This window comes from Calypte anna, chromosome 2 (genome assembly GCF_003957555.1).
Source record: "Calypte anna isolate BGI_N300 chromosome 2, bCalAnn1_v1.p, whole genome shotgun sequence".
Classification (NCBI taxonomy): Eukaryota; Metazoa; Chordata; class Aves; order Apodiformes; family Trochilidae; genus Calypte; species Calypte anna.
In genome coordinates, this window is record NC_044245.1 from 109,260,662 (window position 1) to 109,278,121 (window position 17,460).

Below are 17,460 nucleotides of genomic sequence, written 5' to 3' on the forward strand. Positions count from 1 at the left end.
GATTAACCTGAACGGAGAAATGGGAGAAGCAATCAGCAGACGAGGATTCGTGAAAGACCTTGTGGAAGTTGCATTTGATTTTCCAATTTGTATTGAAGCAAGTGACTGTTCAAAAATAAGCAACAGTTACTTTATAACTTCTCTCTTTTAAATATTTTTTAGCGTATGCATAAAACTGTAGGGAAAATGAAGGAAGGTCAAAAAATGATGGCCTTGGTATAGTTTCTGTCATGAGTTATTTGGAAAGTGTATTATGTAAATACTCTGCTACACACATGCTAAGAAGTGCATGCAAAGAAAAGATTCCTTCCCGAAGACCAGGGATGACTCTGCTACATATTTTCTGTTTGAGATGCTGAGATAAGGCTTGCTTATTGCCCTGGTGATACCACTGTCACATGTGCAGTTTCCACCAATACTTCTGGACGAGGACAGGCTGTCTCTTGCTGAAGAGAACTGGAGTGTCTGGTGTTAGCTATGTGCCCTGTTCCCATCCTGGTGCTCCTTCCCCTTTCTTTCCTTCTGGGTTCTCCCAGGGTTACTGAATAAAAACCTACATGATCAAAACCTCTGCTTTTCAATAGTTTTAAACCTTCAATTTTCAAAGCAAATTATCATCTCAGTGCTTCAAACCAGAGCACCAACCTGGCTGCTAGAAACTGCTGCACTTGGAGGGAATTATGACCAAGATCCTTCTCTAAGCTTCAAACCAGAACACCAAGCAGCTAGAAGCTGCTGTACTTGGAGGGAATTATGACCTAGATCCTTCTCTGAGCTTGATATTCCCCATATAAACGGGAAGCAGTGATGCTTGTGTTTTCTACTGTACCTGTGTACCTCTGCAACCTATACACAGAAGGGGCTAGTCGTCATCACCATTAATGTGTATTGTTCAGTCCATAGTTATGCTTTGTAGAGCTTCACTCACTATTTAGTGACAGCAAATGGCATGGATTTTAGGCAGAAAACTCTGAATCTCATGTCTCCCTAAAGAGAGCTACAGTGGGTAGGTGCTTTTCAAAAAGGGACACGAAGCAGTCTATGATGTGGTGAATACGGTGCTTTTTAAAGGAAAAACCTGCTGGTGTTTTGAGGGTGTGGAGGAGATAGCTGTTTGTCCTTGGTGTTTAGACCTGTACCCTGAGCTTTGATTTTTCAGATTATGTGGGTAAGGTGAATACAAGAAGTACGTAAGGTAGGGATAAATTAAATCCCAAGAGGGTGGTGTCCTGCAGGTTACAATTTGAATCTGAGCCATATTAGCAGGAGTTAATCAGCTCCACCTTGAGACTTGACCAGACAAGTAGCTGAATTGGAGTTGTGTAGGTAGTACTGTGCCCCTGGTGATTAAGGGAGAGGGGTTTTTTGTTTGTGTGTTTATGTTCATGTGCTTTATGCTTCTGCTAGGACCGCACCTCAAAGAGGTCATTAGTCCTTCTGACAAACAAAGCAGCAGCAGCTGTCTCTTGGATGGCTAAGATAAAGAATGAGAAAATATCAGAGCAAATACAATTCAGATAGTTTCCAGGCATTTCTCCATCCTCTCCTTTCCCTCCCTTCCAAAGAAAGAGTAGCTGATGCTGTCCCTGCTGAGCACTGCAAAGGTGGTAGCATTTGCCTGGATGATTTGCTCCTCATGCCATACTGCACAGCTTAGCTATGTGTGGAGCAAAGCTGCTGTGGGCCACATGGCTGTCCTCCTACCCTCTAGGGTAAAACAATTATTTGTTAGTTAAGATCTGTTCATGACAATTTCTGCTGCTTGTTTTCACAAGACTCAGTACCTGTGTCATCAGTCAGTTTAGGCCTCCATGGGCTCGCATCTCTGCAGGCAAATCTTTTTCTTACTATTTTCCACTAGCTGCTGAGAAGACTGAAGGTGACCAAAGCTGAAAAAGGTTTTTTAGCCACTGTTGTCTCTCCAGGAAGTCAGTTGCCCAATATGAGGCAGCAGTTCAGAGAGATATAATTTTTCATGGATAAAAAAGTAATAGTAAAAAAACATTTTGCCCTTTCTCCATGAGGAGTGACTAACTAGGAAAAGGGCATGGCAGAGTAATCCTGTAATCCTCTCCAGATTTCTGCTGGGAGACATTTTGTCCTAAAGATCAGCACAGTCATAGAAATAATGCAGAGTAATCAGTTTCATCTTTTCCCAGCCCCCATCCTTGCTCCTGGCTATTACCAAATTAACAGAATCTTCCCAAGCTTTTGCATGAGACTTACTGTGCCATTACTTAAAAAAAAAAAAAAAAAAGGGGGTGGGGGGAGAAGGAGGGCAAGCTCTGCCTCCCTTCTTATCGAACCCTAATCTTCGCCCCCTTTGTTATTACCAATGAGTCACACTTCACCTTTTCCTTAGTCTGCATCTCCCACACTCACTCCTCTACTGGCTTTCCTGCCACCTCTCACACCTGGAGTGAATCTACTACTTTGCATGAGAAATTTCCTCTTCCAAAACTGTATTTTAAATTCAGGGTTGCACTGAATTCTAATGTCCCAAAAATAAAGATGGCTCTTATTTCTTCTCTATGTGAGCACCACTGGTAAAAAAGGTATCTTACCCTTTTTTTAAGAGTTCCCTTCTATGCATACTGACAAGGCATTAGTAAAGGTATGTGTTAGCTGATTAAGTGATTTGGTGCAGACACTATATTTAATGGAAAAAAATATATTTGTGGTAAATGTGCACAAAATACAAACGCTGAGTTCCTAGAGGCAAATAGTCATTTTGGACTTGCAGCATGTCTCATAATTTAGATGTGGGTTTTCATCCTGGGAGTGAGCTTCAAAGGGGGAAAAAATAATGGGATAAACTGTTGCTTTAATCACAGTTAGACTTGCCACTAAAACTTAATTTGCATGAAGATTTGCTGCAATATGAGAGCAACACGGTAACATGGGAAAATAATACAAATGCACTTTTCTGGAAATAAAATTAAATCAAGGGGAAAACCAATGCTGGTGTGGAACTTTGAGGCTGTGAATCAAAATTCTCTGAAAGCAATGAAACTAAACTAGTGATGCTAACAGGGTGTGCAAAATCCTTAAGAACAGAACTGGTTTCAGAGAACATGAGAATAGTTCTCCAAATGCATTGCTGAGTCTCTTGTGGGATTCAGCTGATTTCATGATAGTCATGAACTAGGAAAATCAATTGTCACTCATCATTAAATACCTGAAATATTACCTACTAAGTCAGTGTGAGACAGATCAAATGATGTTGAGAATATGTCAAGTTTATTCATCATTCATTCATAGTGTTTTAAAAATATGCTGAAGCAGGGAACTCACGTTTGTGAAGTTCTCTTCATAGCATTAGTGTAGGATACTCATCATCTTTTTGAAATTGGACATTTGCAGTTTTATTTATGACATTCTGCTTTCCAGTTGCGTGAGTATATACATTTTATTCTAAATGTGTGTTGCAGAGAAATCTTGACTACCTTTTGGCTACTTTCAGAGCAGGTGTTGTGTAGTGGATATCTGCTCATGTATGCAGTCCTAACAGAGCAAAAGTACTTGAGGTCTGGTGCAAGAGATTCAGTTGCTCTGTGTTCACAATATTACAATTGTAATTGTGTACAATTACGATTCAGTAATCCTGAATGTTTTCCTAGTGTGAATGGCAACACCAGTGTGATAAACCTCAAGTTGCACGGTTCTTCCTTTAGTTCTGTGTATCAAGCTTGGTCATATGATGACCATTCTCCCATCATATGAGCTGGGATATTGTGCTGCATACACTAAGCATCTGGAGTGGGATCCTTAGCTTCCTAATCCTGCCTGGAAAATACATCCTTGTCTCGAAGTAATACTCCATGCAAAGAGGACTTTACTTCCACAGAGTTGATTTTCAATGAGCTAATCTGGTGATTATTTGGCCACAGTATTTTTTTGGTCAGATCAGTTTCCTGTCCTAGCCATTTATGCTGACACCACAAAGGGATGGAAATATGCAGACAGGGATGTGGGGAGTTGAGACTTCCATGTCTGACAGCAGTCATCTCTTTGCTTGGTTTAAAAGGACTGGGAAAATGCACTTTTAGTGAATGATGTCTTCAGCACCGACCAAGCTAATTTTATTTGGGCAATTACCATGTCCTAGAGGACTTAATGTGAGCCTGGTGCCAGCTAGTCTGAGACTTTCTTGTGTTGAGTTCTGTCTCAGTGAAGATATGAGAAATTCCAGTGATCAGTTAAGAGACTGCTGAACTGATCAGATCTGAGACGCTAACTCAGTTGGCCCTTGCTTGCTCCAAGATACGGAGGCCTAATTTTTCACAATTAACAGTCACTGAATGTTTTGTTAACATAGGCAAAACTGTTTGCTTTGTTTTTGCAGTTCCCCTCAATCTGATTTTCAGAAATGTCCAGAGCGTATTAGCTCTGGTTTTCCAAAGAAAACAATAGCATGAGGAGTTTCAGTCCAATCAGTTAAACCTTGGGAGAATTTTTAACTAATTGCAAGGTCCTAACATGTGAAGTAGCAGGCAACCTTAGTTTTTCTGCTTCTGGGCTGTCATGTTCATAGCACATCAGTCTCTCTTCTGTTGAGTTGGAGATGATCTTGTGGTACAAATCCAGAAGATATCTCATGTGTTGTTTTACACAGACACTGGAAAGAGTGATAGAGCTTTTGAAAACACAGTTTTGTGTTATTAGGACAGCCTTTCTCTTTCTAGGCTGGAAACACTTCTTATCCCAGAGATAAGGGTATGTATTCTTCCAGCCTGTGCATCACAACAGCATCTGGGTTTCTCCTGTTTGTCATTTCTCAGGCTCTACCAATGTTTCTTGGCTCTTAAGAACCTCTCAGTCTTGGCAGGCTGTGGAGGAATTGTACCTAAGCTTTCCTTGTCTGGTGAAGAATTTGTTGTAGCTAGACACAGGGTGAAAATATGGGAGTCTTCATTAGTGTTTGGTCCTATCACTCCCTGCTCCTCAAAATCAGCACCAGAATCTGAAAAGTTAGGACTCTGAGCTGGTGCTTGTGCAGCCGCAGATGGAATTGTATCCTGTGTCAAATAAAGCCCTCTCGAGGGTGTAAGCAAAGTTAGAGAGTTCATAATGAACAAGGAACCTGTGACTAATGATCATCCATGTGCCTAAGCTTCCCTGCAAAGAAATACATGGATTTGTTCCAGAGAAATGTAGGAGCTCATTTAATTTAAAATGTTGTTTTATAAAGATTTAATGACTACTGTTGAACGCTTTCAGGTAGCATATAATGTGTTAATACGATGTGCTCCAAAAACAGTTGGAGTCAACTTGCTGTGAGCAATGGTACTGCTCAGAAGATAGTAACTTTGTACATTGGAAATGAGGTGAATTCTGCTGCCTAGTGCACCGCTGAGCTTTATTTAGAAATAAAGATGTGTGTGCTGCCCTCGAAGGTAATTTCTGTCTCCCTTTGAAAAGTTTCCATGCTTAACTGTCTCCTTTTGGGGCAATTAAACCAATCTTGTAGACAGCAGCCTCCTTCCTCTAGCACTGCATGACTCATGCTATCGTGGCTGCTCATCTCAAGTGCAGAATCTTGTGAAATGCATTTTTGACTATCTAAATGTATGACATCCACTGATTTTGCCTTATCTGCTATGTCTGTAATCTCTTCTCGTAGCGCCAGCAAGTTAGTTAACCAATGCTTCCCAGCACTACAGCCCCTACTTCCATAGATTATTTTCATCAAATGGTTTGTTTAGCAGATTCTTTAATTACATCTTTAAACTTCTTACTCTGGGCTTCTTCATACCCAGTACCGGAAATACTAATCTGTTTCTTGCAGGATTTTTGTTTTGTTGTAGGTGTTTTGTTGTTTGACGTTTTTTTAAAAGAAAAATTGACATTTCACTCTTTTTTGCATCCTCAGGACTCTTTTAAAAAGGTATAGAAAATGTAATGCTTGCTCTGCCAGTTTCAACATTGGTGATTATTACTTGTGAAATATGCTGCTTTGTTTCCTTCTATCCACACAGATATAGACATCATTGTTCTGTCTGCATCACAGAACTCCCTTCAAGACAGGCAAAATCTCAGCCTTCTTTCTTTATAGGTAAAAAACCACCCAGTGCTTAGCTGTTAGTTGGCCTAATCCCTGGTGCAAGTCCTTTATGCCTTTTTTTCAGTCATGCTTCTCTATTTCATGGCCCTGCTAGGTCCTGCAAATATACATAAGAAAACATTTAACAATAAGGGTTATGTTTATTGATATGCGTGTTGATTCTTCATAGAAATTCTTCAGATATTGTAGAGGATGAACCCTGTCTTGAAGCCTGTAATGTAATTTTCAGAAATTTGCTAACTAGTTTTTTTATGAACAGGAGCCAACAAGTAACAGAGGAATATTTTGCAGGTTGTGCTTCCTTGTCCAGGATGCCTACGGTATGTTCAGTGAAGTGCAGCTGCAGTCCCCAAGTTCTGCAGATGATGTTGAGCAGTATTGCAGGAGATGGGAAGGAAAATTCTGCTGCCTGTCTGGAATGAAAATTTTGCAAAGAACCACAAGAGGAAGGTGAGAAAAATTCTTCATGCTGTGGCAGGCAGAGAGGATCTGCCTTTTATTTCTTTCTGTGATCAGTAATCTTTGGAATAACTTAGTGGGATTTTGTTCAACTAAATGTCCTCATTGCCATTTCAGGGGCATCCAATGGTACTTGAGCCATCCATATTCCAAAATGACCATAAATAAACTAACACACAAATCAGAGCAAGGGATAGAGAAAAAATTACTATCTGCAGTATTTCATGAAGTATGAGTATTTTCTTTCTCTTCAGTCCTCCCTTTCATTGCAGAACTGTTTATTACACTATGTTTTAATTCAGTGCCACCCAGTCTGGGCTGAAGATTCAAGCACAGATTTTCTCTTAGTATATGAGAGCTTAATTCAGTTAAGTCTGTATAGTTTGGAAGCAAAATTTAAGTTCCTGTACAAAACTACAACAAAAAACAAGAAAATGAGAAAAAACCCAATCCAAACAAACAAACAAAAAAAAACCCCCAACAACAACAACAAAAAAACCCAACTAACAAACAATAAAGCCATTCTTATTTTGAAATTAGGATGTCCAAAGGTCTATAGAAAATTCACCCCAGATAAGTAACAAATTGACATGTGTTAGCTCTCAGATTTTGCTTATTCTGTGATTCCCTTTATGCTCATTGAATAAAATAAAATATCTTTAATCAAGCAAAAAAAATTAAATAGATCAGTTATCTTATGGAGGATCTCTGTAAGGAAAGTGATACGGTGTTCACATGGGAACCTATATAAATATTAGATTGGTTCAGTTCTCAACATAATTTATTTGCACAAGCATCCAATCTAGATAAGCCCTTGGTATTAGAATGGCTATGATATTTCTGCTGACACTTTTTTTTCCTCTTAAAAAATGCTGTTTCATCAAATCCAGAATGTTTCATGGAAACATTATCTATCTATTTTGGAGACAATTTTGTTGGGAAGATTTTTTCAGGTCCAGAGGGAGTGAATACTCTCTCTCTCTCATTCTCATTTCATGAAAACTTTCAGAAAGTCTCATTTTTGTTTCATATTGGAACAAAAACAAATTTCAAAGCCTTGAAATGTTTAGCAAAATGGAATTGTTGTTTTCCAGCCAGCACTATTCAGTATGCTTTTCTTTTTATGTACTTGCAGTGTTAATTTTCAGATCCTTTGGATTTCAAGCCTACTTGCATTTTTATGGATCTTTAATAACAAACACGTCTTCTTATTTAATTATTTTGTTGGCTTTTTTTTTCAAGTTAAATTTTTTTCCAAACAAATTAAATAATAGCGTTGGAATTCTGGATACAAATGAAGTTTTACAACTGGCTGCTGGTGTTTCCAGTACTCTGCCTAGCTAATAAGAGACAGACTTTTTTCTAATGTAAATTGTGTTTCAAAGCAGCAGTAACTTACTTCTGGCTATTCTGAGGATGATTAGAAGACACACTGCTGAAAATGCTGGTGGTAACCCTGCTAGGAAACATTAAAACAAAAAGGCTGGTGTAGCTTCAGGGACTGTGCAGTGGTTAAAACGTGATTGCATTGTACAAGATGGGTGGGTGGAGAAATTGTTCGGGGATTTATTCTTTTCTTAATTGTTTTAGCCTAAGTTCTGCTTTATAACTTGTTATTACTTTTAAGTGTTGGGACACGTTTTGTGTCATTCTAGGTGTGATGGAAACCACAGTAAAGCCATGGCTGAAATGAATATAAGGGAGCAGTTATTCACACAGAACATAATTAGACTGTAGAACTCATTGCCACTGGATAAGTGGATTTCCAGAGCCAGTGGTACATCCAAGCACATGATGGGGTATGCCTGTGAGTGCCCAAGCTTGGCTTGCAGCACATGAGTGAATAAGAAAATAAGAACTATGTGGTCTGCCCTGCAAGACAGACTGCTGTCTCTCTCTTTTTTTTTTTTTTTTTTTTTTTTTTTTTCCTTGAGGATGCCAATTACTTTCTGGAAGGAGATGGCTTTTAAGCTGTTTATTTCCTGGAGTCTGACAGTGGCTTTTAAAATGGATAAAAGGAAATCAAATGTAGGAAATATGAGGGGAGAGTCATTACTTTTTTTGGTGCCTTTGAAGCACATGATCTGGAGAAAGCCAGAAATGGATAATAAGATCCCATATGCACATGTTGTCCCATAGTCACATGGATTGTAATCTCACTTACAGAGACGGAGTATTTCCTCAGTCCCTCTGTGAAACAGAAAAGATTTTCATTTAACAGATACGAGAGGTTCTCAAGATTTCTGCACCAATGGTCAACTGTAATTGTTAAAAAAAACTTTCCAGATCATCATCTATCCGCATGATCAAGTACTTAATTTAAAGTAGGATTTAATAAATGCAATTTTAAGATCAGCTGAAGTCGCATTTCAAGAACTGAAAACCTATAACAAAAGGTATTTCACAGCCTGGCTGTAAACCTGACTTGATCTTTGGAATGGACCTGTACTAAAGGAGCTAAATCCATTTCTTCTCCTGATAGGAAAACACTTGTATTCCAAAAGAAAAGCAGGATAAGAAATTACACAGCAAGGTCCTGTCTTGACCATACCCTGTGAAAAATTAGAAGTATAGTAATCCTACATTCAGAGAAACACTCTCTGTTCTAAATACCCATATGCTTTAACAAGTACTAGGGTCTCATACTAGGTCATTTAAAGGTCTTTTATTGATTCAAGTGATTTTCATAACAAGTTCCATACCCCATGTAAAACATACTCCCCAACACCATCCCTGCAGGAAACCCTTCCCTCTGCATCCCAACAGAGGCAGTGGTGTTTCCCTTTGCAGTCCAGTTTCTGGCAACCCTGTAAGTCAGATGAGCATGGCTGAGTGACAGCAAAGTTTCCAGATCTTGTTCTGTCTCTTATTTCCAGCTGTTCTTCTAGTCTGTTCATGGGGCTACCATTGAATATGGTAGGAACCAGTATTGAAGCAACCCAGTTAACAGCATGTACATGGTTCAGTTTGTGTTTCTTGACATCTCCTCTCTTCCCCCTCTTATTCATACTTGCCTCCTAGCATTTCCTACAACTGTTCCCTGAAGTGCTTTTTTCAGCAGAAAAGAAAGTTGGAATGGTTTAAAGAGAGAAGACTCTGGTGGTTCACTGATCTGCCACTGGTGGTGTTGGCTCCCTAGAGGTGTATGTTCTCTGCCTTGTCCTCCCTCCCACTACCTCATATTTCAGTCTGAAAATTTCAGCCCCTTGAGAAAGAGGAAGTGAGGGTTTGATGGTGTACTGCTAGAGGCAGAAGTTTTGGTTAAGAATCTGCAGCACAACTAAGATGTGACTCCCTATTTTAATAGATCCTGGGTACGTTTCAGGTATGTCTGGTATAACCAGTAATTAAATCGATGCAATTAAATGCAGGGACTGAACACTTACTAAAATAACTCAGGAGTAAATAACCTATAAATTGTCATAGTCTGCTGCTTCCTACCAGAAAATAATTCCAGTGATCTGGGATAAACTTTCTAGTTATATTTCTAGTCTTTATTGACAAAAATTACATGTTTTTAGCTCTGACTGGAGTTCCACACAAAATAGTAATTTGGATTTTAACCATTTTGACCAATCTTTTCACCTGATTTACCAATCACTGAGATGTTTCACTGCCAAGTACAGCAGACCTACCTGCTTCTTTATGCTTTCTTATAAGGTAGAAAAATTCAGAGTTTCTATTCAGCAGAATAGAAAGATGTCACCAATTTGAAAATGGAGAAGAGGAGGAAGGAATGCTTTAACATAATACATAATTAATGCAGGGTGTCAGTACCAATTTTGTCCCTAAACTGGAAACCGCTTAACAAGTTTCAAAAGATGATGAAACTCTTGCATGGAGAGTGCTAAAATCCACACTTATGTTGGATAGGGTAAAATTCTTTGAAAGATGCATCAAGTCATAAGCTTTAGCATATGAGCCAACCTTTAATTAATAGCAAATTTTTCTATAAAAGTTTGCTGTCCTATCTGTTGCATTTTCCTCTAAAGTAAGTAGTCTCTGCATATTGAGTTCAGCAGCCACTGTTACATTTCTCTGAGAAATTTATGCATTTTCAAATTTGGCTTCTGTTGTTTGTCATTTTGATCTTCCAAATGTTAGGCACTGAAATGTGAAATCTCACTGTATTTGTCTGTCGTGTTGGCCACTAGTGCCTGAGGATTTTCTTCTCTATTTTTGGGGTTTTTTTTCTTTCCTTTTTCTTTTCCTTTTCCTTTTCCCCCATACTTCTCTGGTCTCTCTCCTTCTCCCTCTACTCTTCACAGTATACTTTCTCCTCTCTTTGCTTTCCTCCCAGAAAAGAGGACCACAGCTAATGCTGTACAAGGAAGTGTTTCAACTGCTAGATGCTGGCAGGAAGTGTAGTAGTAAGAACCATCTACAGAGCAAGGAAGTCAGAACTTCCTTCCTTTGGTTTTTCCCTCCTCCCAAAAAAGGCTGCTGTCTAAATGAGCCACCCGTGTCTCTGAAGCTTTGAAGTCCTGGAACACTTCAGTAATTGCCATGGTTAAAAGCTGAGTTCCATTTGTAATGTAATTACAATTTCAGTAATTGCATTGAAGTTCTGAATTTGCATTGCTTTTTTAGTTATTTCTGATGACTGCTTATGTATCAGTAATCAACTTTTGTACTTCTCTCTAATGAGCATGGACTGCTGCTGCTTTCAATAATCTGTTTAGGAGCCAGTGTTGGAGAATAACATAGACATATCCACATTAAATCAAAAGTGCTTTGTATTGTAATTTAAGTGTTTTAATGTTTATTTACTTCCTAATAGACTATAGAAAATTGACTTGTTAAAATCTGCAAACAAATCACTCAACAAAATAATTTCATATATTTAAACCAAGCTTAGGGGGAAAAAAGCCAACAACCCTTCCTCCCTGTTTGTATTTTGACTGAGATGCTGGTTTAGTATGTTCAGATTTTTACTTTTTGGTTTTGTTGCTTCTGTTACTCAAGTCTGAGAAAATATGGGGTTGCATAGCTTGTGCACTGCAGGATCTTAATAGATCAGGTAGCCTAGTCTGCTGGTAGCTTCCTGTATTAACTTTGTATTTGGATTGCTTTCCTTTTGATAGTTGAAGTTTATTCAGTCTAGGTGATTATTACTGAATTTCTTTTTTTGTTTTGGTTTTTTTATTTGTTTGTTTTGAGCAAGGAGATGTTTCACAGATGGCCAGGAATCGCTTTAGTTTTGAGTTCTTAATAACTGAGACTGATCCTGCCAAAAGAAAACTGTTTTGGTTTAGACTAAAATTGGGAGAGGAGGAGAGGAGGAAACAGACAAGTGCCAAGTTTGAAATCCCCAGAGCAAAGCTGTGGAAGATGTTGGAAGAGAATCCTAGCATCTTTCCTCCCCTGCTGTAAAACTTATGTAGCCTGTCTTCTTTCCCTGGTTATCGGCATTGTTTCCCTTCTGCTTTCATTGATATTGCTGATATTTTCTCCCTGTAGCAATTTTCTCCCTGTAGTAAATTTCTGTGGCATGATTATTAAAATTGAAAAATCCCCCAGACTGTAAGCTGCAATAAGTTGAATCAGGCATGTCACACGTAAAGCTCTTGGACTGGAATTGTAGATGAAGCTTCGTGCTTGTGAGAGAAATAAAATCTCTTCAGTAAGTTGTGAAGCCAGTTGTCAGATCAGAGTCAGTGAATACTGTTTTGAAAAATCAAAATCTGTTTGATTTTTGTAGTATAGCTTGTAATGTGAAATGAATGAAATTTCCATAGGATCAGAGTAGGTGTACCAAGGCTGCAGATCCTGGTTTATCACTTTACTGGGTCTAAATATAATGACAGTGTCTTTTGTCTTTAATTTGTATATTTTTATCAAAAATCATAGAGCAAGCATGTATATACATGTGTGCATGTATGCCACATGCATGTCATCTGACTTTGTAGTGAGGGTTAAACAATCCAGGAGGGTTAGAAGCAGAAGGGGACTTCTGTCTCCTTCTGAGATGGAAAACTGAGAGTGAAGGTGGTTGGGTGAGCAAATGAAAGCAGCTTCTTCTGTACAGGACAGCATAATCATCATCTGTGGCAGGAGTTGTAGGGAGGGAGAAGTAAATGCTATTTTATTAGAATCACTTACTGTCTTCCAGTTATTTTTCTATGCAGTTGTCTTAAGACAATTTGTTAAATAGATCTGGGTTAATTTCTGCATGTGCTTCACATATATTTTGCATTTTCTCATCCATTTATTTAGCCTGTTTAAAAGTATGAAATCTTTAAAACTCTCTGACTGCTGTCTGGGTACACAGCAGGCAGTTGGCATTTATGGATGCACAGAAAAGACATTCTGAATTCAGCAGGCAAAATTTAAATTAAGAGGGATGCCTTTTGAACACATTAAGTAGTGAAAATAATTAAGGGTACTACAAAGAACTATTTCACATATTATGAATACATCTACATGGCTCTGTGTGTGTATATATACACATGTATATAAAAGGATTAAATACAAGCAAAGCTTGAAGTTGTGGGTTTACAGAAGAGTACCTGTATGTAGAGGACTACTTGTCACAAATCCATACTTCCATGGAAGTCTATACTGTAATGCACCACTAGGGTTACTGGTGGCCTTGCTATGTTGGTGATAAGCAGTTGCCATCTGCATACTTAGTGTGGCAAAAAACAATTTTTACCAAGCATAGATCTCAGTCTAGCATGGGGAGTAGGCAGTTGAGTCTGTCATTTATAATATGATAGATTATTTCTGTCCTCCTGGTATGGATTCAGTCTTTTCTAATTTTTTTTTTTTTTTAAGTTACAGAATGTTACAATAGAGTCCTTGTCTTTCAAAGAGGGGGGAAAATAGTTATTCAGAATGCTTTACATGGTCTTTTTTTTTCATCCTTGAGCCTGTTTCTTCTCACTTCTTACTGTAATTTCATTTTTTTGAAGTCTTTTTGTGACCAATTTTTTTTTTTAAATAGTGTCTTGTAATTACACTCACAGAGCAAAATTTTAAGATTTTTCTTTTGTCTTCTGTAGCCAGAAAGGCTGTTTGTGCACACAGGGGCTTGCCATGTTCCTTCACTGTAGCACAGAGCCAGCTGTTCATCTCTTGTCCTGACTCTGTAGCTAAGGAAGGATACACATATTGGATAAAATACACCCATTGTTCCAGTCAGATTGAAGTGATATTTGAGTGTTCCTTAGCCAATAAAGAGAATTAATTTTAGCCTTTCTGTTAGGGTAATGATTTTTTACAGAGAAGGGGACCATGTCTTGCTGTTTCTCTTCTGTTGTTGCCCCCACCTGTCACAGTGGTGTCAACCAGGACACCACCTCATTCCCCCTTCTGCTAAGTCAAAGTGCATAAGCATAAAGAGAGAGTTAACTTTCTTGGAAGCATATAAAATGGGTTGAGCAAGAGGGGAGCTCCTCACCAGGGACACTGAAGTGCTACAGTCCCTGGCACCTTAATGACTGCTCCAGGAGAGAGCATCCCTTTTGGTAGAGAAGGGTCCCAGCAGGGTGGGATTCGGAACTTGCAAATCCTCTGGGTGGTAAATGTCCCTGCCATTGGTTTGGCTGCTGTCAAAAAAAGTGACACTCTCTACCTACACAGCTCTGCTGTTCTATCTGTTTGTAAACCAATACTATCATATAATAATAAAGTGCTCCCAGTTCAAGCAGTAGATGACCTTCTCCAAAAGGACACAAGTAACTGAAGAAAACGTACCCTATGTCTTAGACAGTCTGATATAGGGTAGCAAGCTGGAAGAGAGCTACAGGATAAGGGGCAGCTTCATGTCCCTCGTGCAAATTTAAAAATACAGATGAGAGATCATTGTACAGTCAGCATAGAGATGTGATTGTACATGCACTGCAGCAATGTAGCTGATTTGCCATAGGTGAGCTCTGTGTGCACAGACACACAGAGTTTGAGGTATGTTCATAGCCATTTCCTGCCCTTGTCCTCAAGCTGCAGGTGGTGTAAGGAAGGCCACTGGTGTAGCTGCCTGAGCTGGATGGAAGGCTAAGCTCTCTTTTTGTAACTCTCCTTTTTCATGTCCCTTTTGGCAAAACCTGTTAGTTTGGCTTTCCTGGGACTGTAGAGAAGATACCATTGTATACAATACAGGACACTCCCTGATCCAGGATTCAGGAAGTGAATTTGCTGTAAAGTTTCTTTAAATACCCCAGAACTGTTGCTTTGTATGTTGTAATGTTCTCACTGATTTAAAAAAAAACTAAAACAAAAAACCAACAACCAAAAAAACCCAACCAAAAACAACCCCCAGCCTCCAAGCTCAGCCTTCTCCTTTTACATACTCAGTGATGATTCCCTGTAAGTCAGGAGGTCCAATTTTTGTAAAAGAGCAGCACATTTGTGTTTCTGGTCTGTTCATTAGTATGGAGAACATGACTACAGATAGTAACATCATCTCTTTACTCTGCCTGTTTGTCACCTGCGTCATGAACCACATTTATTTCACAAGACCCAATCTGAGCTTTACATTACTTCTTACAGGGCTGGTCCAAAGGTGTCACTATGAACACAGAATCATACATGATGCCTGGTGGTTTCCAGAAAAACATGGGAAGAAGTTCATTGCCTGTAGACACTCAAAGTCGAGGCATTTAAGAATCCAGAGAAGGATTGGGGAAATACAGAAGTAAATAAGCTTAAGCAGAAGTGAGCTAAAAGCAGAATTTCAAACGAGAATTTCTGTGACCCCTTGAAGAGAAGCAGCATATTGCAATGTGTGCCAGACTGAGCCTTTTCCTTTTAAACAATTTAGTTTAGAAGTGAGTATTCCTTTTAGCAAGTTTTGGATTTCAGTTTTTAGAGCTCTTTGAGAAATAGTGGAATTGAGGAACAGACAACTCATTCTTGGAGGCAATGTGGGGTTAAAATCCAGATCTCTCTGATTTGACTGCCCAGAACAGAGAACTAGGACAAGATAACTGAGAGCTTTAACTCAAAAATGCATGCCTCTTCAGGCTGGTTATCTGTAGGTATTTCCTCTCCCTCAGATGTTTTTGCCTGTCCTGCAAGGATGCTGTATCAACTGAGGAGGCAGTCACTGTACAGTTTTGCATGCTAAAGTTAAAGACTGCTGCATTTTCCCTTGAAAAGCTGGGCAGTTAATTTTGTTTGTATTAAAAAGTGGGAAACTTGCAAAATAGAGAAATAAAAACAGTAAGTCAATGAGCAGCTCTGTAGGAAGGAGATTGTCCTCTGTATGTGTCCTTAAGGAAATAAAATCTTGCCTCTTTCTCTAAGTCTGATAATTGCTGACTTTCCTGAAAGCAGTTACAATCAGCTGTTAGAAAAAATAAATAAGAAATTGGAATGAAAAAGTTAGAAGCAATTTTTTTTTTTAATATAGCAGTTAAAATAGTTAAAAGCTATTTTCTAAAAGAAGTTGTACTTATATCTGTGTCCTTCCCAGGCTATCATTTGCCCCAGTTCCCCTGAAATTTATCATATAGCAGGCTGTTCATGGCAAAGGAAGAAATATGACTTGCTTGTCACTAAATGTGATACATCCCTTCCCTCCCTCTCCACCCTGCGGCAGAAATTATAGAGATTTAACTAGGCCTAATCAAAACCAACTTCCAGAAAACAAACAGGATTTGAAATGTTTTCATAATCATGCAATGATTTAAATTACATTTCTTAATGAGTCTTTTTAATATAATATCAAAGACTAGAATACATTTTAAACCTTATTTTATTGGTCTTTTTGAAGGGCATTAGGACTTTTTAGTCTGATAGACAGCCTGTGGCCTCCAGTGGTGCCTGTAAAAGTTCCTGGACAAAGTCAGCATTCTGAAATGGTAAGCCTTGTTATTATGGAAATGTATTTTTTCACTCACAGCTACTATTTTTGTTGGTAGTGTAATCATGCTTACTTTGGGAAACAGATTCTCTCTCTCTCTAGCTACTGAGTTTTGTTTTACTGGTTCTGGCAACCTCCCAGGTTGCTAACCTGAAGCCCTCTGGATCAGCCACATCTTTCCAAAATGATGCAATTAGCCTCTCACTTATCCTCTAGAGACAGAATGGTAAAATGTCCAGACAAATTATTTCTTTTCTCTCCTTTCTCTCTTTCCAGAAGGAAAGAGATATTATATAGCATGCAGCCAGCTGAGAAATCTATATGCAAGGATATTGAAGCACTTTTCAGCCTTAGATTCTGAAGCACTTCAATACATGGGTACATAAATAATATTGCCAGCACAGTGATAATATTGTTGGGAAGAGATCAGTGGAACTAATTTATTTTGAGCCATATGTACATTCAAATATTGTCTTTAGTGCTGACAGAGGAAAACAGAATTTTGATGTCTTTTGCTTTTTCATCTCATTATGCAGATTTTTTTTTAATGGGTGGGAAGCTGTCTTCAATGGATCATATTTCTTTTATTAAATGAAATGCTTTATTAACAACAAACATCGCTTGAAGGATATTTTACAATATCCACAATAAAAACTATTTTCTAGCATTGTCTTCTTTTTTCCTGAGAAGCCTTTCTAGCTTGGGACATCTTTAAGTGGTGATTGATAAAACTGTTACGTCATGGTACTTTTAAGGGGGAAAGAAAAATCTGGCAGAAGACAAAGAGAGCAGTTCTTGTAGCTGTTACATTCCTGTTCTTCATTATCTCCTTGTGCTGCCCTGGATTCAATTTGGCAGCTTTAAAAGTTCGTCAGCTGTTTACTATCACAAAAACCCACCCACATGCAAAAGTCCCCAAATCTCAGAAAAGTTATGGATGTTTAAAAAAACAATAAAAAGAAAAGGGATAAGCCGGGCACTCCTACCATGTAATAAAATAAAATAGAAATAAGCAAAAGCAACAGCTAGCACCTTGAAATAGCTTCAGTGTTTGCCAAGTGTGCCAAATTACAAGATGTTTTTGTGATGAGGACCAGTGCCAGGTTAGGGAAAGAATGAAAAGTACAAGCTG

General features: G+C 38.6%; 1 protein-coding gene across 1 annotated transcript in view; it reads left to right on the forward strand.

Moving 5' to 3' along the window:
- SPIDR (scaffold protein involved in DNA repair) overlaps positions 1–17,460 on the forward strand; it is a 201,673-nt gene that overhangs the window by 168,476 nt on the left and 15,737 nt on the right. The window contains exons 11-12 of the mRNA XM_030445278.1: positions 6,356–6,514; positions 16,239–16,326. Of these exons, the coding sequence (XP_030301138.1) occupies positions 6,356–6,514; positions 16,239–16,326 (247 nt within the window). The remainder of the gene's footprint in view (positions 1–6,355; positions 6,515–16,238; positions 16,327–17,460) is intronic.